The following is a 17644-nucleotide window of genomic DNA, read 5'->3' on the forward strand; positions in this document are numbered from 1 at the left end:
GGACTAAATGCTCCAACCAAAAGACACAGGCTTGCTGAATGGATACAAGAACAAGACCCATATATATGCTGTCCACAAGAGACCCATGTCAGACCTAGGGACGCGTACAGACTGAAAGTGAGGGGATGGAAAAAGATATTCCATGCAAATGGAAATCAAAAGAAAGCTGGAACAGCAATACTTATATAAGATAAAATAAACGCTAAAATAAAGAATGTTACAAGAGACAAGGAAGGACACTGCATAATGATCAAGGGATCAATCCAAGAAGAAGATATAACAATTATAAATATATATGCACCCTACACAGGAGCACCTCGATACATAAGGTAAATGCTAACAGCAATAAAAGAGGAAACCGACACAATAATAGCGCAGAACTTTAACACCTCACTTACACCGATGGACAGATCACCCAGAAAGAAAATTAATAAGGAAACACAAGCTTTAAATGACAAAATAGACCAGCTAGATTTAATTGATATTTATAGGACATTCCATCCAAAAACAGCAGATTACACTTTCTTCTCAAGTGCGCATGGAACATTCTCCAGGATAGATCACATCTTGGGTCACAAACCAAGCCTCAGTAAATTTAAGAAAACTGAAATCATATAAAGCATCTTCTTCGACCACAACGCTATGAGATTAGAAATCAATTACAGTGGGGGAAAAACATAAAAAACACAAACACATAGAGGCTAAACAATACATTACTATATAATCAAGAGATCACTAGGGATCAAAGAGAAATCAAAAAATACCTAGAGACCAATGCCAACGAAAACATGACGATCCAAAATCTATGGGATGCAGCAAAAGCAGTTCTAAGAGGGAAGTTTATAGCAATACAATCCTCCCTCAAGAAACAAGAAAAATCTCAAATAAACAATCTAACCTTACACCTAAAGGAACTAGAGAAAGAAGAAAAAACAAAACCCAAAGTTAGCAGAAGGAAAGAAATCATAAAGATCAGAGCAGAAATAAATGAAATAGAAACAAAAAAAAACAACAGCAAAGATCAATAAAACTAAAAGCTTGTTCTCGGAGAAGATAAACAAAATTGATAAACCTTTAGCCAGACTCATCAAGAAAAAGAGCGAGAGGACTCAAATCAGTAAAATTAGAAATGAAAAAGGAGAAGTTACAATGGACACCTCAGAAATACAAAGCATCATAAGAGACTACTACAAGCAACTCGTATGCCAATAAAATGGACAATCTGGAAGAAATCCATAAATTCTTAGAAAGGTATAACCTTCCAAGACTGGACCAGGAAGAAACAGAAAATATGAACAGACCAATCACAAGTCGTGAAATTGAAACTGTGATTAAAAATCTTCCAACAAACTAGAGTCCAGGACCAGAGGGCTTCACAGGTGAATTCTATCACACATTTAGAGAAGAGTTAACACCCATTCTTCTCAAACTTTTCCAAAAAATTGCAGAGGAAGGAACACTCCCAAACTCATTCTATGAGGCCACCATCACCGTGATACCAAAACCAGACAAAGATACTACAAAAAAAAAGAAAATTACAGACCAATATCACTGACAAATATAGATGCAAAAATCCTCAACAAAATAGTAGCAAACAGAATCCAACAACACATTAAAAGGATCATACACCACGATCAAGTGGGATTTATCCTAGGGATGCAAGGATTCTTCAGTATACACAAATCAGTCAATGGGATACACCATATTAACAAACTGAAGAATAAAAAGCATATGATCATCTCAACAGATGCAGAAAAAGCTTTTGACAAAATTCAACAGCCATTTATGATAAAAACTCTCCAGAAACTGGGTATCGAGGGAAACTACCTCAACATAATAAAGGCCATATACGACAAACCCACAGCAAACATCATTCTCAATGGTGAAAAACTGAAAGCATCTCCCCTAAGATCAGAAACAAGACAAGGATGTCCACTCTCGCCACTATTATTCAACATAGTTTTGGAAGTCCTAGCCATGGCAATCAGAGAGGAAAAAGAAATAAAAGGAACACAAATTGGAAGAGAAGAAGTAAAACTGTCACCGTTTGCAGATGACATGATACTATACATAGAGAATCCTAAAGATGCCACCAGAAAACTACTAGAGCTAATCAGTGAATCTGGTAAAGTTGCAGAGTACAAAATTAACGCACAGAAATCTCTTACATTCCTATACACTAACAATGAAAGATCAGAAAGAGAAGTTAAGGAAACAATCCCATTTACCACTGCAACAAAAAGAATAAAATACCTAGGAATAAACCTACCCAAGGAAGTAAAAGACCTGTACTCAGAAAACTATAAGACACTGACGAAAGAAATCAAAGGTGACACAAGCAGATGGAGAGATATTCTTGGACTGGAAGAATCAATATGGAGAAAATGACTATACTACCCAAAGCAATCTACGGATTCAGTGCAATCCCTATCAAATCACCAATGGCATTCTTTACAGAACTAGAACAAAAAAATCTTAAAATCTGTATGGAGACACAAAAGACCCTGAATAGCCAAAGCAATCTTGAGGGAAAAAAACAGAGCTGGAGGAATCACACTCCCAGACTTCAGGCTATACTACAAAGCTGCAGTAATCAAGACAATATGGTACTGGCACAAAAACAGAAATATAGATCAATGGAATAGTGCAGGAAGCCCAGAGATAAACCCACGCGCCTATGGTCAACTAATCTATGACAAAGGAGGCAAGGATATACAATGGAGAAAAGACAGTCTCTTCAACAAGTGGTGCTGGGAAAACTGGACAGCTACATGTAAAAGAATGAAATTAGAACACTCCCTAACACCTTCCTTACACAAAAAATAAACTCCAAATGGATTAAAGACCTAAATGTAAGACCAGACACTATAAAACTCTTAGAGGAAAATATAGGAAAAACACTCTTTGACATAAATCACAGGAAGATCTTTTTTGACCCACCTCCTAGAGTAATGGAAGTAAAAACAAAAATAAACAAATGGGACCTAATGAAACTTAAAAGCTTTTGCACAGCAAAGGACACCATGAGCAAGACAAAAAGACAATGCTCAGAATGGGAGAAAATATTTGCAAACAAATCAATGGACAAAGGATTAATCTCCAAAATATATAAACAGCTCATGCAGCTCAATATTAAAAAAACAAACAACCCCATCAAAAAATGGGCAGAAGACCTAAACAGACATTTCTCCAAAGAAGACATACAGATGGCCAAGAGGCACATGAAAAGCTGCTCAAGATCACTCATTATTGGAGAAATGCAAATCAAAACTACAATGAGGTATCACCTCACACCAGTCAGAATGGGCATCATCAGAAAATCTATAAACAACAAATGCTGGAGAGGGTGTGGACAAAAGGGGACCCTCTTGCACTGTGGTGGGAATGTAAATTGATACAACCACTATGGAGAACAGTATGGTGGTTCCTTAAAAAACTAAAAATAGAATTACCATATGACCCAGCAATCCCACTACTGGGCATATACCCAGAGAAAACTGTAATTCAAAAAGACGCATGCACCCCAATGTCCATTGCAGCACTGTTTACGATACCTAGGTCATGGAAGCAACCTAAATGCCCACCGACAGACAAATGGATAAAGAAGATGTGGTACATATATACAACGGAATATTCCTCAGCCATAAAAAGGAATGAAATTGTGTCATTTATAGAGACATGGATGGACCTAGAGACTGTCATACAGAGTGAAGTAAGTCAGAAAGAAAAAAACAAATATCGGGGCTTCCCCGGTGGCTCAGTGGTTGAGACTCCGCCTGCCGATGCAGGGGACACGGGTTCGTGCCCCGGTCCGGGAAGATCCCACATGCCACGGAGAGGCTGGGCCCGTGAGCTATGGCCACTGAGCCTGCGCGTCCAGAGCCTGTGCTTCGCAACGGGATAGGCCACAACAGTGAGAGGCCCGTATACCGCAAAAAAACACAAATATCGTATATTAACGCATATACGTGGAATCTAGAAAAATGGTACAGATGGACCAGGTTGCACGGCAGAAGTAGAGACACAGATGTTGAGAGCAGGTGTGCGGACACCAGGGGGGGAGGGCGGGGGGGTGGTGGTGGGATGAATTAGGAGATTGGGATTGACATATATATACTAATATGTATAAAATGGATAACTAATGAGAATCTGCTATATAAAAAATAAAATAAAATCCAAGGGAAAAAAAACCAATGAGGTATCACCTGAAAAAGTAAAAAAAATTTTTTAAAAATTGAATTATAACTCACATTCAATAAAATGCACCAAATCTTTAAAAAAAAAATGTACGGAATATGAAGTGCAGATTTTTAAAATAATTGTAAAAAATGGATAGCAAAAACAACATAAAAAGACTGGAAATGAGCAAATATTATTAATATACTGATTTATTAAAATATGATGCATTCAGGCACTTCTCTGGCAGTCCAGTGGTTAAGACTCCACGCTTCCACTGCAGGGGGCACAGGTTTGATCCCGGGTCAGGGAACTAAGATCCCGCATGCTATGCAGAGCAGCAGGAAAAAAAAAAAAAAAAAAAAAAAAGATGCATTCATATGAAAGAACAGTGTGTACACTCTAAAAAGAGTAAGGGAAATGAATAAAGAGTTACTTACAGAATAATGTGTGTATATATATATATATATATATATAGTATGATCCTATGAATATTTATTTAAATGTAAGTAATCACATAAAAAAGTACAGGAGGCTACTTTCCAAACTATAAACTCTAATTGTCCCAAGGGAGTAGGAGCAGAGGCAGAAGGCATTTCCGCTTCTGTATTTCTGCACTGTTTACTGTTTTTTTTTTCTTTAATGAGCACATACCATTTTTTAAATATGTAAAGGGCATTTCTATTTGAAGGGAAAACACACAATTCATTTTTATTTGATAAGAGAACTAAGGTTCACCAGTGGGTCTGAGATTGATGAGCACGAATAAAAAGGGCACTCACTGGAGGAAAACAAAGTCTCCCAGGGCACCACAAGAGGTCATATGTGAAATGCTGTCTTCAATGAGTACTCTAAAATAAATAAAATGTCACCCTGAATTTTCATGTCTTTCTTCCGGAGAATACTAAATCAGTATTTAACCTTATATAACACTTATAAGCAAAATAAGGCAAACGACTATTAATACTTCCTTTCAATACATGTGGAACTGAGGATATTAATACAAAAATAAGTGACAATCACTGAAGAAACACTGAGGTCTAGGGAAGCAGTTTTCAAACCAGATTCCTGGAGGTCAGGCTCCAAGTACCACCTTCTCACCTGTACTTTGGTCAGAAACACTTCATTTTACACCCTTTATTTACTGGAATCCCACCTCAGATTTAATCTAGGGGAAAAAAAAATTCCATTTATAAAAAATGTTTGTAAAATCACTGTACTAAGCGATGGGAAATAAAGAGAGATGCTGAAGCAGTTTACAGTTTAATGACGCGCCACCCTCGACGACAGGTAATTATATTGCGTGGTAATGAGGAACAAGCCAAGCACAGAGGGATCGACCAAGCGGAGGTGAGTCAAGCGGTCAAAGCTTCACAGCTGAGATTTGACTCAAGAAGACATCATGGATCAGCAGCAAGGAGAGGATCAGAGCCTACTGGGGTTGGTCCACCAGTACTCCAGCTACACAAAGTGGCAAGTTCCACGGACGGGATCCTGAATCATGGGGAATTCCAGCGTCATCTCCCATACCCACCCGCATACTTAAGAGTTTATGGAGTGGGCTTCCCTGGTGGCGCAGTGGTTAAGAATCCACCTGCTAATGCAGGGGACACGGGTTAGAGCCCTGGTCCAGGAAGATCCCACATGCCACGGAGCAACTAAGCCCATGTGTCACAACTACTGAGCCTGCGCTCTAGAGCCCGCGAGCCACAACTAATGAAGCCCGCGTGCCTCAAGCCCGTGCTCCTCAACAAGAGAAGCCACCGCAATGAGAAGCCCGAGCACCGCAACGAGGAGTAGCCCCCGCTCACCGCAACTAGAGAAAGCCCGCGCGCAGCAACAAAGACCCAACGCAGCCAAAAATAAATTAATTTTAAAAAAAAAGAGTTTATGAAGCACTTACTAGAAGGGGACAACACCCTTCTAAGCACTTCACCCAAACTTATTTAATTCCCACAACTTGCGCTGTGCAGCAGGCACTCTTGCCGTCACACGTATCTTGCCTAAGAGTAAACCGTAAGGCTCCAAGATGTTCTGTGGCTTGCCATGGCCACAAGGCAAGCGCGGCCCCAGAAATCTAACCCAAGGTCTGACGCCACAGCCCCTACTGCTCCAAACAGAATTCTACACTGGCACGGACCTTGCGGTGCAACTGATATGAAACGGGGCTCAAGCCTGAACAGGGAGCACGTGGAACTAAGTCTCTTAGTTCCAAGCACGTTAATTCCTGACAATTCCAAAACCAAGAGTTTTACTTATAATTCATTGATAGCAGAAGGCCTCATCAGAAAGCCCTCCAGCTTTTCAACCGTTCTTTCAATTCCATCAGGGTCTCTCTTCAAGTCCCATCGAGGGAGGTGCTCCTCTCCCCTGCCTCACACTGGGGAGAAGTGTAATTCACCTTGCTCCCAGTCACCACCAATCCAAACCCAAGATCAACACTTTCCTTCTCAGACATCACCTTTATCCACAGCATAGAAATGTCCATGACTCTCTCCTATCCTGACCCCCGTTTAAATTATTTTTTAGACTCTGGAACCATTGAGGCAATAAAACTAGCTTTGTAATTGTTTTACCATCATGTATTTTAACGAACAGATGAGATCATTTAAGACTGTACCTGTTTATAAAAAATCATCAATATCAATTGAAAACTTTGAACAAGCCTAGGTTATACACAGCCAGGCTGCCAGGTGTGTTCTTCTTTTACCTTGGTTTCCAGAGCCACCCCATCCTTGGCCCTGATAATTACAGGCACTCCATGTACCAAACCACAGAGCAGCGCCTCTGCAGCCAGGGGTGAGTGAAATGCCTGTTGTCTGGCATGGGGAAAAATCTTCATTCAGATTTGAAAGTAAGTAGAGCAATTAATTAATAAAATATACATATATAGCTTGGGGTAATTAGCAGCAGCACCAAAAATGTTTAGCTGAGTGTCCCCTTTTTATCTTGAGGCAGTTCCAATAGACAGATGATGCTCAGGATTAATGAAGTGTAATGAGACCTGCAGCAGCTGGCTAATTAGTCAGTGAAGAGGAAGCAGTAATGACAAGGGAAAAAGGGTTTTATTCTTGTTATGAGCTCAGGCCTTGGACAGTTCTCCTAGACTGTGGGGCTGTGCCCCCAGGAAAATTCCTGAAAAGCCTCCAAGTGGTCCCAGGGCAAATAAAATTTTTTTTAAAAAACGCAAAGAAACCAAAGCATGAACGCTGGCTTCCAGCTGAGCAGGAGTAACTGTGGGGGCGCAGAGGCTGTGGCAGCTCAGTGCCAGCACGGTTCCCTGGGGAGCAACACCAAATTCTGTCGGCATCAAAGGATGACCACATCCTGGGCAAGCTGGACAGTCACCATCTTGTGTCTCACTGAAGACCTTACTGAGAATTCTCAGCTCTGAGCATCCCTTCCTCCCCAGTACTAAGAATATTTAGAAGGTTATTAATTATGAAGGAGAAGCACTTAATGACAAAGGACAACTCTTTTTGTTCTACATCCTGCACTTGGATCATCATTTAAGAGCTGCACGGGAGGAACCCAAATTCTTTCAGAATTAACTAGTTACTGGCAGCAAATTTCTCATTCTGTCAAGAAACCGTGAGGGAGGGAAGTTTGTCTGTTCAAAGAGAAATCTGACGATACTGGGATTATAATCTCTCCCCTCCACACAAACACACCAATAAGCAGCTGATGGCAATAATATTGATCTTCCCAACTGACAAGGCCTGTGCTTCAAATTGCTTTCCCAATAATGTGGATGAATCTGCTCTGTACGTATTCAAGAAACAGGCTGTGAAGAGCCAGTGTAGGCCTTAAAAGTGAAAAGTGCCCGGCCAAAGTGGGCCAGAAGCCTCCAGATGTTGCCGGTTTTCTAAAAGTTTCAGGTGCCTTTTAGTTCCACACAAAGTTCTACCTTTAACCTCCACCACTCAGCACACCAGCAAGAGACAAAAATCTACTCCTTATGTAACAATAAAGTCACCCCAGAGTAACCTTCATACGCTGGGTTTTCACTTCAAAGAAAAGAAGCCTTGCAGCCATCATTGCCATGAAGAGGATATTCTAGGGGGAAGCCTGCAATTTTTTCAGCATTAGCTTCCTTTCCCCTTGGGCCAGAGGCTGTCAGAACCAGCCTGGAAACCACTTTCATATATGGCCGTCGCGTAAATGAAAATATTCCACTGTTAATTATTGACATGAAGAAGGTCACACAGGCTTGTCCTAGCGACACCAGAGAGCAGGTCTCGCCAGCAGCTTTTACTCCGGCCCGGAAAGAAGAAAGAAACTCTCATTCGTTCAGCAGAGCTTTGGGTTTATAACCTGTTTCCAAACTAAATACAGTTAAACTACTTGAGGCTATTTACTTTTCCAGTTTTAGGAGCTCTGTCACATTGTACTTTCTCAAAAGCTCTAACACACAATACAGTCATTAAGTCTTCATGCAGTGGCCAGAACTGGTGCCGATATTCTCATCAATCCTCCCAGACTGACACTCTATCTACACCCAAAGGTCAACAGTCAGGAGTTAGAGAGACTCACAAAGGTGCGTTTCAGAACCCCATACAGCAGATACGTGTTCCCAATTCAAAAGCAGAGTCGGGCAACAGCCCTCAACTCCCCTGATGTGACCCAGCCAGTGAGGATCTGCTCCATCCAGAGTGTTGGTATTAAGAGAGCAGTAGTTTCCTGTCTACCGTGCTGTTCCTACTGTAAAGAGAAACAGCAACCCTCCTTGGGTGCTACAGACCCTCCGTGTGAAACGTGAAAGATGGCGGGTTAGGTGTTTTTAGAAACTCCGGTTTGTGATAATATGATATGGTTTACCCATACAGCATATAATATCACAAACACACTGGCTGTCATCTCCACAGAATCAATCTCAAAAAATGGTAACTGATAATCCTGTATTCTCTCCCTCTGGGTGACATTCTTATACCTGTGAGGCACCCCATGCTGAATGGAAGCTATGATAATTCATTCTGACTGCATGCTTGCTTCTGACTGCAAGCTCCTTCTACATTTTAAGTACACTGCAGCTCAAAGAGAAGGTGAAAGAGATCAGTCGAACTATAAAAATCATAAAAAAAGCTTTACTCTCAAAAGAGATCAAAATGGGAGTCTACAACATACACACTCACCATGCAGGAAGGTTCTTCTACAGCACCCTCAACAGAAAATTTCTTGGGGAAAACACGTAGCAGTGACATGGCACCTTTCAGTCTAATGTCACACCTTCCCAAGAAAGATGAAAGACATTCACATTTCTCTAGATAGAGGCGCCCAGGAAGAGAACAAACCTAGAGTTCACCAACCCAACGATCCCATGACGAGTCCTGTGATGCCAGACTCTGACGCAGGAGAATTATCATCACACACACAACACACACACATGCACACAAAACCATCAGGAGACAGTTGCCTAAGCCAAATTAAATCATTTCTCGAACGAGATGGGATATAAACAAACATAAATTACTTGCTTCTCTTACGCCAAATTCACAACACAATAGATGGCAAACAAAATCAAGCTTGTGATTTTTAGGGTATAACAAGTAAGGATGAACAGGTGCCCCTCTTAAAACCTATTTTTCTATCTATCTGCCATGGGTAAACTCAAAACGTGGCCTGGAAAAAAATTTGAATAGCAGCTGGAAGTCTTCACATATTCTTGGCAGCAGCCGGACCAGGAACACGGATTATCTACTTTATTCACACGTTGGAAATCACAGAACAAAAGGCAACTTGGCCTAAATACAGCAGCAAATGCTCCAGCAGCTGAAAATGTTTAAAGTCAAGAAAAATCAGCAAATTCCAACAATGTGAACTTGGAACGTGGGTTTGGGCCCAACTCCATGCTCCTAGGTAACGCCATCGCTGTTGAAAATTGCTCCAGGGTTGCCTTCTGTATAGCCTGTACCAAGGAGTCAAGATCAGACTTCTAACTCCAAAATTCTACTTCAGGGCTGGTCCCCTTCATTCCACATTCTCAAAGTTCCTTTACAGATAATTTTATATACTAGCAAGATACCGGGCAAATACAAACAAAAACACCACTACCAAAACCAAAATATCTAAACAAAAAACTCAATACTGCGAAAACAGAAATGGTGAGTTTATGATTCGGTGACAAATAACTTGTACCACTGGGGAAAAAAATCAGAGTCTGCACTGTCAGTTCAGCCCCTTATTCTGCCAGAATTGCCAAAGTAAACTACCATCAAAGAAAAGGAAACAAAGCCTTCCAAGATTAAACAAGGCTTGAATTTTACATCGCATCTACCATGCTGCCCCTCACCATCGCTGCCAATTAAGAGCAAAGGTCAACAAATCCATTACAGCTGGAATAGGACCAGGAATTTCCACTTCTCGGCAATGGCTTTCACCAAACCAAGGTTTCCCAGGTCCTCACAAAATGCTAATCCAAGATCTACATACACCCAGGCCTCCACCATCCTGTGGGAAATACTCTTGAGAGGCAGCACAGCAAAGTGGTTAAGGATTCAGAGTCCAGAAGCAGCCTGCCTGGGTTGGGATCCAAGACTCTACCACTTACTAGCTATGTGTTCTTGGGCAAAGCATCCCTTGTACCTCAGTTTCCTCACCTCCACAATGGAAATAATTCTTATTTCACAGGGATGCTGTGAGGAGCATTAGAACAGCACTGGCCCAGGGTTAAGTATCAAGAAGCTTTAGCTGTATTACTATTACAGCCACTACCACTTCTAGGCTAGAGTTTAAGGAGGGACCTACTTTCCTTCTCCGTTTGCATGAGGACATGCTTCTCTTTTGCTTTCCCTCTCCTTGCTAGCCTGTTAGTTCCACCGCAGGACTGGTTCTGTGAGCCCAGGGAACAGAGGAGCCATTTTTTTTTTTTTTTAGCAGTGGGCATCTACCCAACAGAATCTCACAGAAGCGTTTGGTGAAATGAAAGTTACCAAAGATGGCCAGTAGTACCCTCCATGCATTTATTTGAAGAGGTCCTTAAATCTGCAACCAATGATGATCTAACAACCCTTCATAACAGGTAACAGAAGTGATATACAAGTTGCTTGTGCAAGGTCATTTCACCAACGTCAGCTGCTAAGCACCTGATTCCCTGTACCTATGCCAACACTAGCTGAATGCCGGCTAACAGAAACCCCAACTAATAATAATAAGCGTTAATAATTGAAATGGAAGGGAAAAAATATACATCATATCCTAGCCAAAGTCTAGCCGTTCCCCCAGCGTCCCTCACGGTTCTGCAGCCCCCTCTGGTCATATCCCATCCCCACCCCCAGGCACCCACCATCTCATTACCTAATCCTGGTCACACTTAAAAGTTGCAGCTCAAATGTCAACTCCTCCAAAAAGCCTCTCTCACATCCCACAACCCAGGAATGTTATGTGCATGTCTTAGAACGCCTGCCACTTTCTACCTAGTATTCTCTCTTAGAATGTAACTTCAGACAGTGGCTGCCTGTTACACCTCTGTGTTTCTGATGTGCTTATTAGCATTGCAACTTGCTCACCTGTGCTTGTTGAACGACTGCATGGGTGGACACATTTGATGGCTCCTTTAGAGATCTTAGAGCTATGAAGGTATTCTAAAAACATACCCTGCCTTCACCCACAGCACTTATTCTTCATTACTGAGGAGGTGCAGGCTATTCTAGTCCAACAGCCAATATGAACTGGGAAATCAACTACAGCATATTATAAGCAACTGACTTCCAGATTTTTTGACAGCTGAGTTTTTAAAAATTTATTTTATTTATTTTTGGTTGCGTTGAGTCTGCATTGCTGCGCATGGGCTTTCTCTAGTTTCAGCAAGCGGGGGCTACTCTTCGTTGTGGTGCGCGGGCTTCTCATTGTGCTGGCTTGTCTTGTTGCGGAGCACGGGCTCTAGGCATGCGGGCTTCAGTAGTTGTGGCGCACGGGCTCAGTAGTTGAGGCTCACGGGCTCTAGAGCACAGGCTCAGTAGTTGTGGTGCATGGGCTTAGCTGCTCCACGGCATGTGGGATCTTCCCGGACCGTGGCTCGAACCCATGTCCCCTGCACTGGCAGGTAGGTGGATTCTTAACCACTGCGCCACCAGGGAAGTCCCTCGATAGTTGAGTTTTGAAGACAAGTTCTAGATAACAATATTTATCACCAAAGTGAAGAAACTAGAACCAACAGTGAAGAAATTGGGCCTACGTACACCTCCCATCAACGCTGTAGCTTTAAGTCATTACTTGAGCCATGGAAGCAGCAGAAATAAGAGACAGATCTGGGTGATGACAGGAATTAACACAGACCATCACCGTACCCACCTTTCCCTCTAACTCTGCTGCCATAACCTAAACTGAAGCAGATTCTGGAGGCTGCCCTAAGCACCCACCCAAACATGTTTCTTTTGTGCTACAGGTTAATTTCTGTCTCACCCAGGATAAAGGAAAAAAGACAAGGTTTTCATGACGGCCTAAGCAGAGGTGTGTTGGGACCCAGTTTTCCAAATGTAGGTAAGCACATTTTCCCTCTCCTTTTGGTTCAGAGGCTTGAGGGCAGGTTCAAATGAGTCGTTGGTACCTAGAAGCCGAGCAGTCTGGCTGTCACTGAGTCACCACCACATCACTGCATCAAGAGATGCTCGGGGCTTCCCTGGTGGCACAGTGGCTGAGAGTCCGCCTGCCGATGCAGGGAACACGGGTTCGTGCCCCGGTCCGAGAAGATCCCACATGCCGCGGAGCGGCTGGGCCCGTGAGCCACGGCTGCTGAGCCTGCGCGTCCAGAGCCTGTGCTCCACAACGGGAGAGGCCACAGCAGTGAGAGGCCCGCGTACAGCAAAAAAAAAAAGAGATGCTTGGCTGCAGGTATTTCATATCTCCAACAATTTGGGATCCAGCGCCCTCACAGTATTAGCAGTGGATCTATATCCATGTCTGTTAACTACGTTCAAAAGGATCCTGATATGCCAAGGCTCAAAATCACCTGAATTTAGGCTATTACATGGCTCAACATCCCCCAAATAGCCTAACTGCATTTACCAAACACTGTATCTACATGTGGGTGAACGTCTGCTCTGTCCTTTAAGATATGCAGATACGTTACCCATCCCCACAATATTATGCCCCTTGCAATATCAAAGATAAGCAAATAAGCAGATTGCATTGTTTTTAATGGAAGGATTTACTCAGCAATACCAACAGTCTTATCAGAAAGTGACACGTGAGAAACCTATTGGTGAGCCTTCCATTTTCAAGCCGTGTATTCAATTTGTTGCTAGGTTAGATGGTACACTTTTTTTTTTTAATTAATTAACATTTATTTTTGGCTGTGTTGGGTTTTTGTTGCTGCACACGGGCTTTCTCTAGTTGTGGCGAGTGGGATCCACTCTTCCTTGTGGTGCACGGGCTTCTCATTGCGGTGGCTTCTCTTTGTTGTGGAGCACGGGCTCTAGGCGCGCAGGCTCAGTCAGTAGTTGTGGCTCACGGGCTTAGTTGCTCCGCGGCATGTGGGATCTTCCTAGACCAGGGCTTGAACCTGTGTCCTCTGCATTGCCAGGCAGACTCTTAACCACTGCATCACCAGGGAAGTCCCTAGATGGTACACTTTTAAACACCTGTGAATTTGGCTAGATGTCAAATAAAAATAATTAAATACACGTTTTAAACAAAATTTAAAACAAAAATTAAAATCAACGCCATCCACACATGTGCTGACAGACACGTACACTATATGCCTTGCTATGTGCCTCCACCTATTTAGAAAAAGCACATGCTCTAAGTTCAAAGAAGTGTTGAAAAAGGCCCCTCCCTGCTGCAGAGTTTCACAAAGTCACCCAGTTTGTCACATGCTGGCTAAGAACCTTGCCACCTTACTTCACCTTTCTGATCCTCAGGTTTCTCAATCCACAGAGCAGACGTTATACCACCTACCTCACAGGGCTACTGAGTGGATAAATCATATGTAGGTGAAGGTACCTGACTTATACCTAGAGCTCAGGCTGGAAAGCCCACAAAAACTTTTTTAAAAGTTACGCTCAGGGCAAGAGAAAGCAGCTTGTGGTTTCACTTTTACACACAGGCATCAGTAGCTTCATGAGCAGTGTGGTGGAAAGGGTGTGACCTGCAATTCCAAACCAGACCGCATTGATCCGGCCCTCACAGCACCGCCCCCCCCCCCCCCCCCCCCCGGGCTTACCGCGTGGTGACACAAGCATGACCTACCCTGAACACAGGGCAGGCAGCGACTCCAGCAGGGCCGGCTACCAGCAACCGAGGGGCTTTCTGACCCTGGGGGAGAAGAGCTGACCTCCAGAGGGAGGAGGAAGGAAACCACATCATAAATCTCACCCCCAGAGAGGAGGACGCTTTCTGAGGAGCTAGGGCTGAGGCAGATGCTTCAAAGCAGACAAGACACTGCGCAGGCTGCTGCTAGCAGATGTGGTCCAACTGCTCCCTCCACACCCAGCCACACCTAGGTCCTCCCAGGAAGATAAGCATCTAGGAGAGGCAGAGTGGAGTAGGGCTCGGTGAACACACAGCCAGGCGCGACTGCCAGGCCCGGCCCACCGCTTACCAGCCGCCTGCCACTGAGCAAGTTGCTTCATCTCTCCAAGGCTTAGTTTCCTCGTCTGTAAACAGATCTGTGCCCATCTCTAGCATTCTCCCGAGTATGCAGTGAGGTAATGCATCTAATAAATGGCACAGAGTCGGGTAGTGAAGAATAAATGTTGGCTATTGTTATTGAAAGGTCTCTGCTTCCTTCCTCAGTGAACACCATACCAGCTGAGTGTACCTGAGCACAAGGACAGCCTCGCCATTTGTTTCCCCAACAAAAACTTCTTAGAATCGATCATGAATTTGTATTTTTCATAGGGCTTTCACGAATTATGATGTAACCGACTGTCACCGCAAACCAGGAAGAGAGGCGAGGGCCGGCGTTCTTCACTGTGCAGGTGTATAAAACAGCCCCCCGCCTCATATATACCCATCCAAATCCTATTACAAAAACTGTTTTCCTGTGTCTCGATTTGTTTGTGAGCTTCTTGAGGCAGGAAAAGAAACTGTATCCCAGTGCCTAGCAAAGAGCTACAGACAGAGGCCCTCCGTCAGGCAGAATGTTCAACAGGGGTTGAGTAACACCATTCATTATTCCAATCATCAGGGCTCCTACTCCAATAGGAGTTTTGTTGGTGGGTTTTTAAGGCAGGGAACCTTAGAAGATGAGTTACAGTGTGAATTCCCACTGGGGGAGGGGGAACAAAGACAGAAGGTCCCAAATCAACTGCTGCATCACAGAATGACCTGGGCCTCGCTTTACTCTCCCAAAAAAGCACTGAGCAGAAGAGCGGCTCCTGATCAAACAAAGAGGGAGCCAGGACCCAGGACGCAATTTCTGTGTGCAGACAATTATGAGCTCGTAGGAAAACGAGGTAAGAGAGGTCATTTCAGAATCCCTGGATGACAATGGCTGAGATGAACATCTGGGTCCGCCCTCCCATCTGACCCCCCAGCACGCCAGGGGCAAACCCTCACAGAGACAGCCAGCGCCAGATCTGGCCCAGCTCTAGTGCCCCTCGCTCAACTCCAACCCTCTCCCTTCCCCAAAAGCCATCAGAATTTACTACCCTGATAAACAGTGCATGTGGTTCTGTGGCCAAGAACTCCTAGTCAAGTCCAGCTACAGTCAAGCCCACTGCGGAATGAGTATGACTTTAAAAAACTGTTTCCTTGTGTTTCAAGTGAAAAAATAACCTCCCGTCTCAAAACTGAAATCATATACATTTGCAGAGGAAACCCAAAGATTTTTTTAAAGCTGGGGAGGGGGGGGCGGGCGGGGCGGGGCGGGTGTTGGGGTTGGAGACTGTAAGGCACTGAGGGCTGGTAAGTAGTAGTTCTTGGGCCAAAATTAGTTTTCTCCATGGCTGTTTCTTCAGTTTAAAAGACCAAGCTTGCACATTTAGCTGGTATCTAAACTTCTGAGGCTGTGCCTTTATTTGCTCAGAGTATCATTAACTGCCTGGCTTCCAGAAAAGCATTACTCATGAGGCATCACCCTGAGTAAAGGCACATTCACATTAGAGAAATCTCATTCATTTTATTCACAGCCACACAATATAAAGCTCTGAATGGCCACCACACCTAGAAGAATGGATTGCAGTTTCACGGGGTACACGTTTACCTCTTTTGCTATGTCCTAGTGTCACCCTTAAACTTTTCTCCTGGTCCAACTACTCTTGCCCACCCACTCAAAGGAAAAAGAAAAGCAACAAAAATGAAGAGACAACCCGGTGCCTAATTGACTTCCAAGGACCGGTTCCTCTCTCTGCAAGTACCGTAATGCCGTGGGCTCCCCTCTCCTCTCCTTTCCACCAAAGTGAAGTCAATTCCCCAGTGCCCTGTAGGGTACAGGGACTACATGAGGGAGGTCCCTAGGGTCCTATCAAAATTTCATGTTATCAAAAAAGGAGACAGACTCAGATAAGCTCTTCCTGAAGTTATAGTTTAGCCACATCATAGAGCCAAAATCATTATCATGAGTGATTCATTCTTTCATTCAGCACATTATTTACCATGTGGCTGGTGAGGCCACCTCTTCTCAGGGAATGAGAGTCAACAGGGAAGAAGAGGCGCTAAGTCACCTTAAAACAACTCTGTATGTGTTACTACTGCCTTCACTACTTTACTCATTCATTCATACACTCCTTTATTTATGAGACATTTATTTATGTGCCAAGCACTAGGAAGGAATGCAGGGGTGAACTAACACATACAGACATCATCTCCGTCCTCTACACACAGTAACAGGTGCTTTCATATATAATTAGAGTGACCTAGCGCCCAGCTTGCCTGGTACTCTAAGAGAGATTCTCTCTCTCCTAGAATCTGGGAGATTCCCTGGATGTGGGACAACCAGTGCTAAACTGGGGAAGTCTCTGTCAAACCAGGATGAGTTGGTCACCCTATTTATACAATATACGAATTTAAGCTTCCCAACCACCCCCCAAGGGCTATTTATTCTTCCCAGTTTGTACAGATGAAGAAAATGGGGCTCAGTGAGGTCAATGGTGGAGCCAGGATTTGAATGCTGGCTTATATGAATCCACAGCCCATGAACTTTCCACCACCGTTGAGTTTCTAAAATGAGAGATAAAATATCCTAATTCTGAATACAGCCCTTCTCACGACCGCCTGCTGCTTCCCTGCTCCCCTGGTCACTGCCACCCACTCTCCACCACAAACCCTGTGCAGCTGGGATTTCATCTGCTTGGCAGTTGTTCGCAGATAATACACAATCTCCCTCTACCACTGCAAGACTGAGTTTTTTTGATAGCAAGTCGTTTAAACCTCTGTGGGAATACATGTCTTCCTCAATAGAAATCAGGGCACCGTTTTCAAGCACCAGAAACACACTATGCACTAGACTTGTATTCACCTCTCAACTACTATACAATCAAGCTAGCAATCTACAGAAACTCACTGGCATTTAACAGTTCAAACAGACTAG

General features: G+C 43.5%; 1 protein-coding gene across 6 annotated transcripts in view; it reads right to left on the reverse strand.

Moving 5' to 3' along the window:
* The window catches only part of SPTBN1 (spectrin beta, non-erythrocytic 1), a 196002-nt gene that overhangs the window by 83488 nt on the left and 94870 nt on the right, over positions 1 to 17644 (reverse strand). The window contains exon 1 of one of the 6 annotated variants that reach the window (XM_089923182.1): positions 14336 to 14369. The exons of the other annotated variants lie outside the window; for them this stretch is intronic. Within the exon in view, the coding sequence (XP_089779308.1) occupies positions 14336 to 14354 (19 nt within the window). The 5' untranslated portion in view covers positions 14355 to 14369. Of the gene's footprint in view, positions 1 to 14335; positions 14370 to 17644 lie in introns of those variants that run through there. 6 annotated transcript variants of the gene reach the window in all.

The sequence above is a fragment of the Delphinapterus leucas genome, chromosome 13 (genome assembly GCF_059928025.1).
Source record: "Delphinapterus leucas isolate spDelLeu-1000000601 "Yukka" chromosome 13, BTC_Dleu_Yukka2, whole genome shotgun sequence".
NCBI lineage: Eukaryota > Metazoa > Chordata > Mammalia > Artiodactyla > Monodontidae > Delphinapterus > Delphinapterus leucas.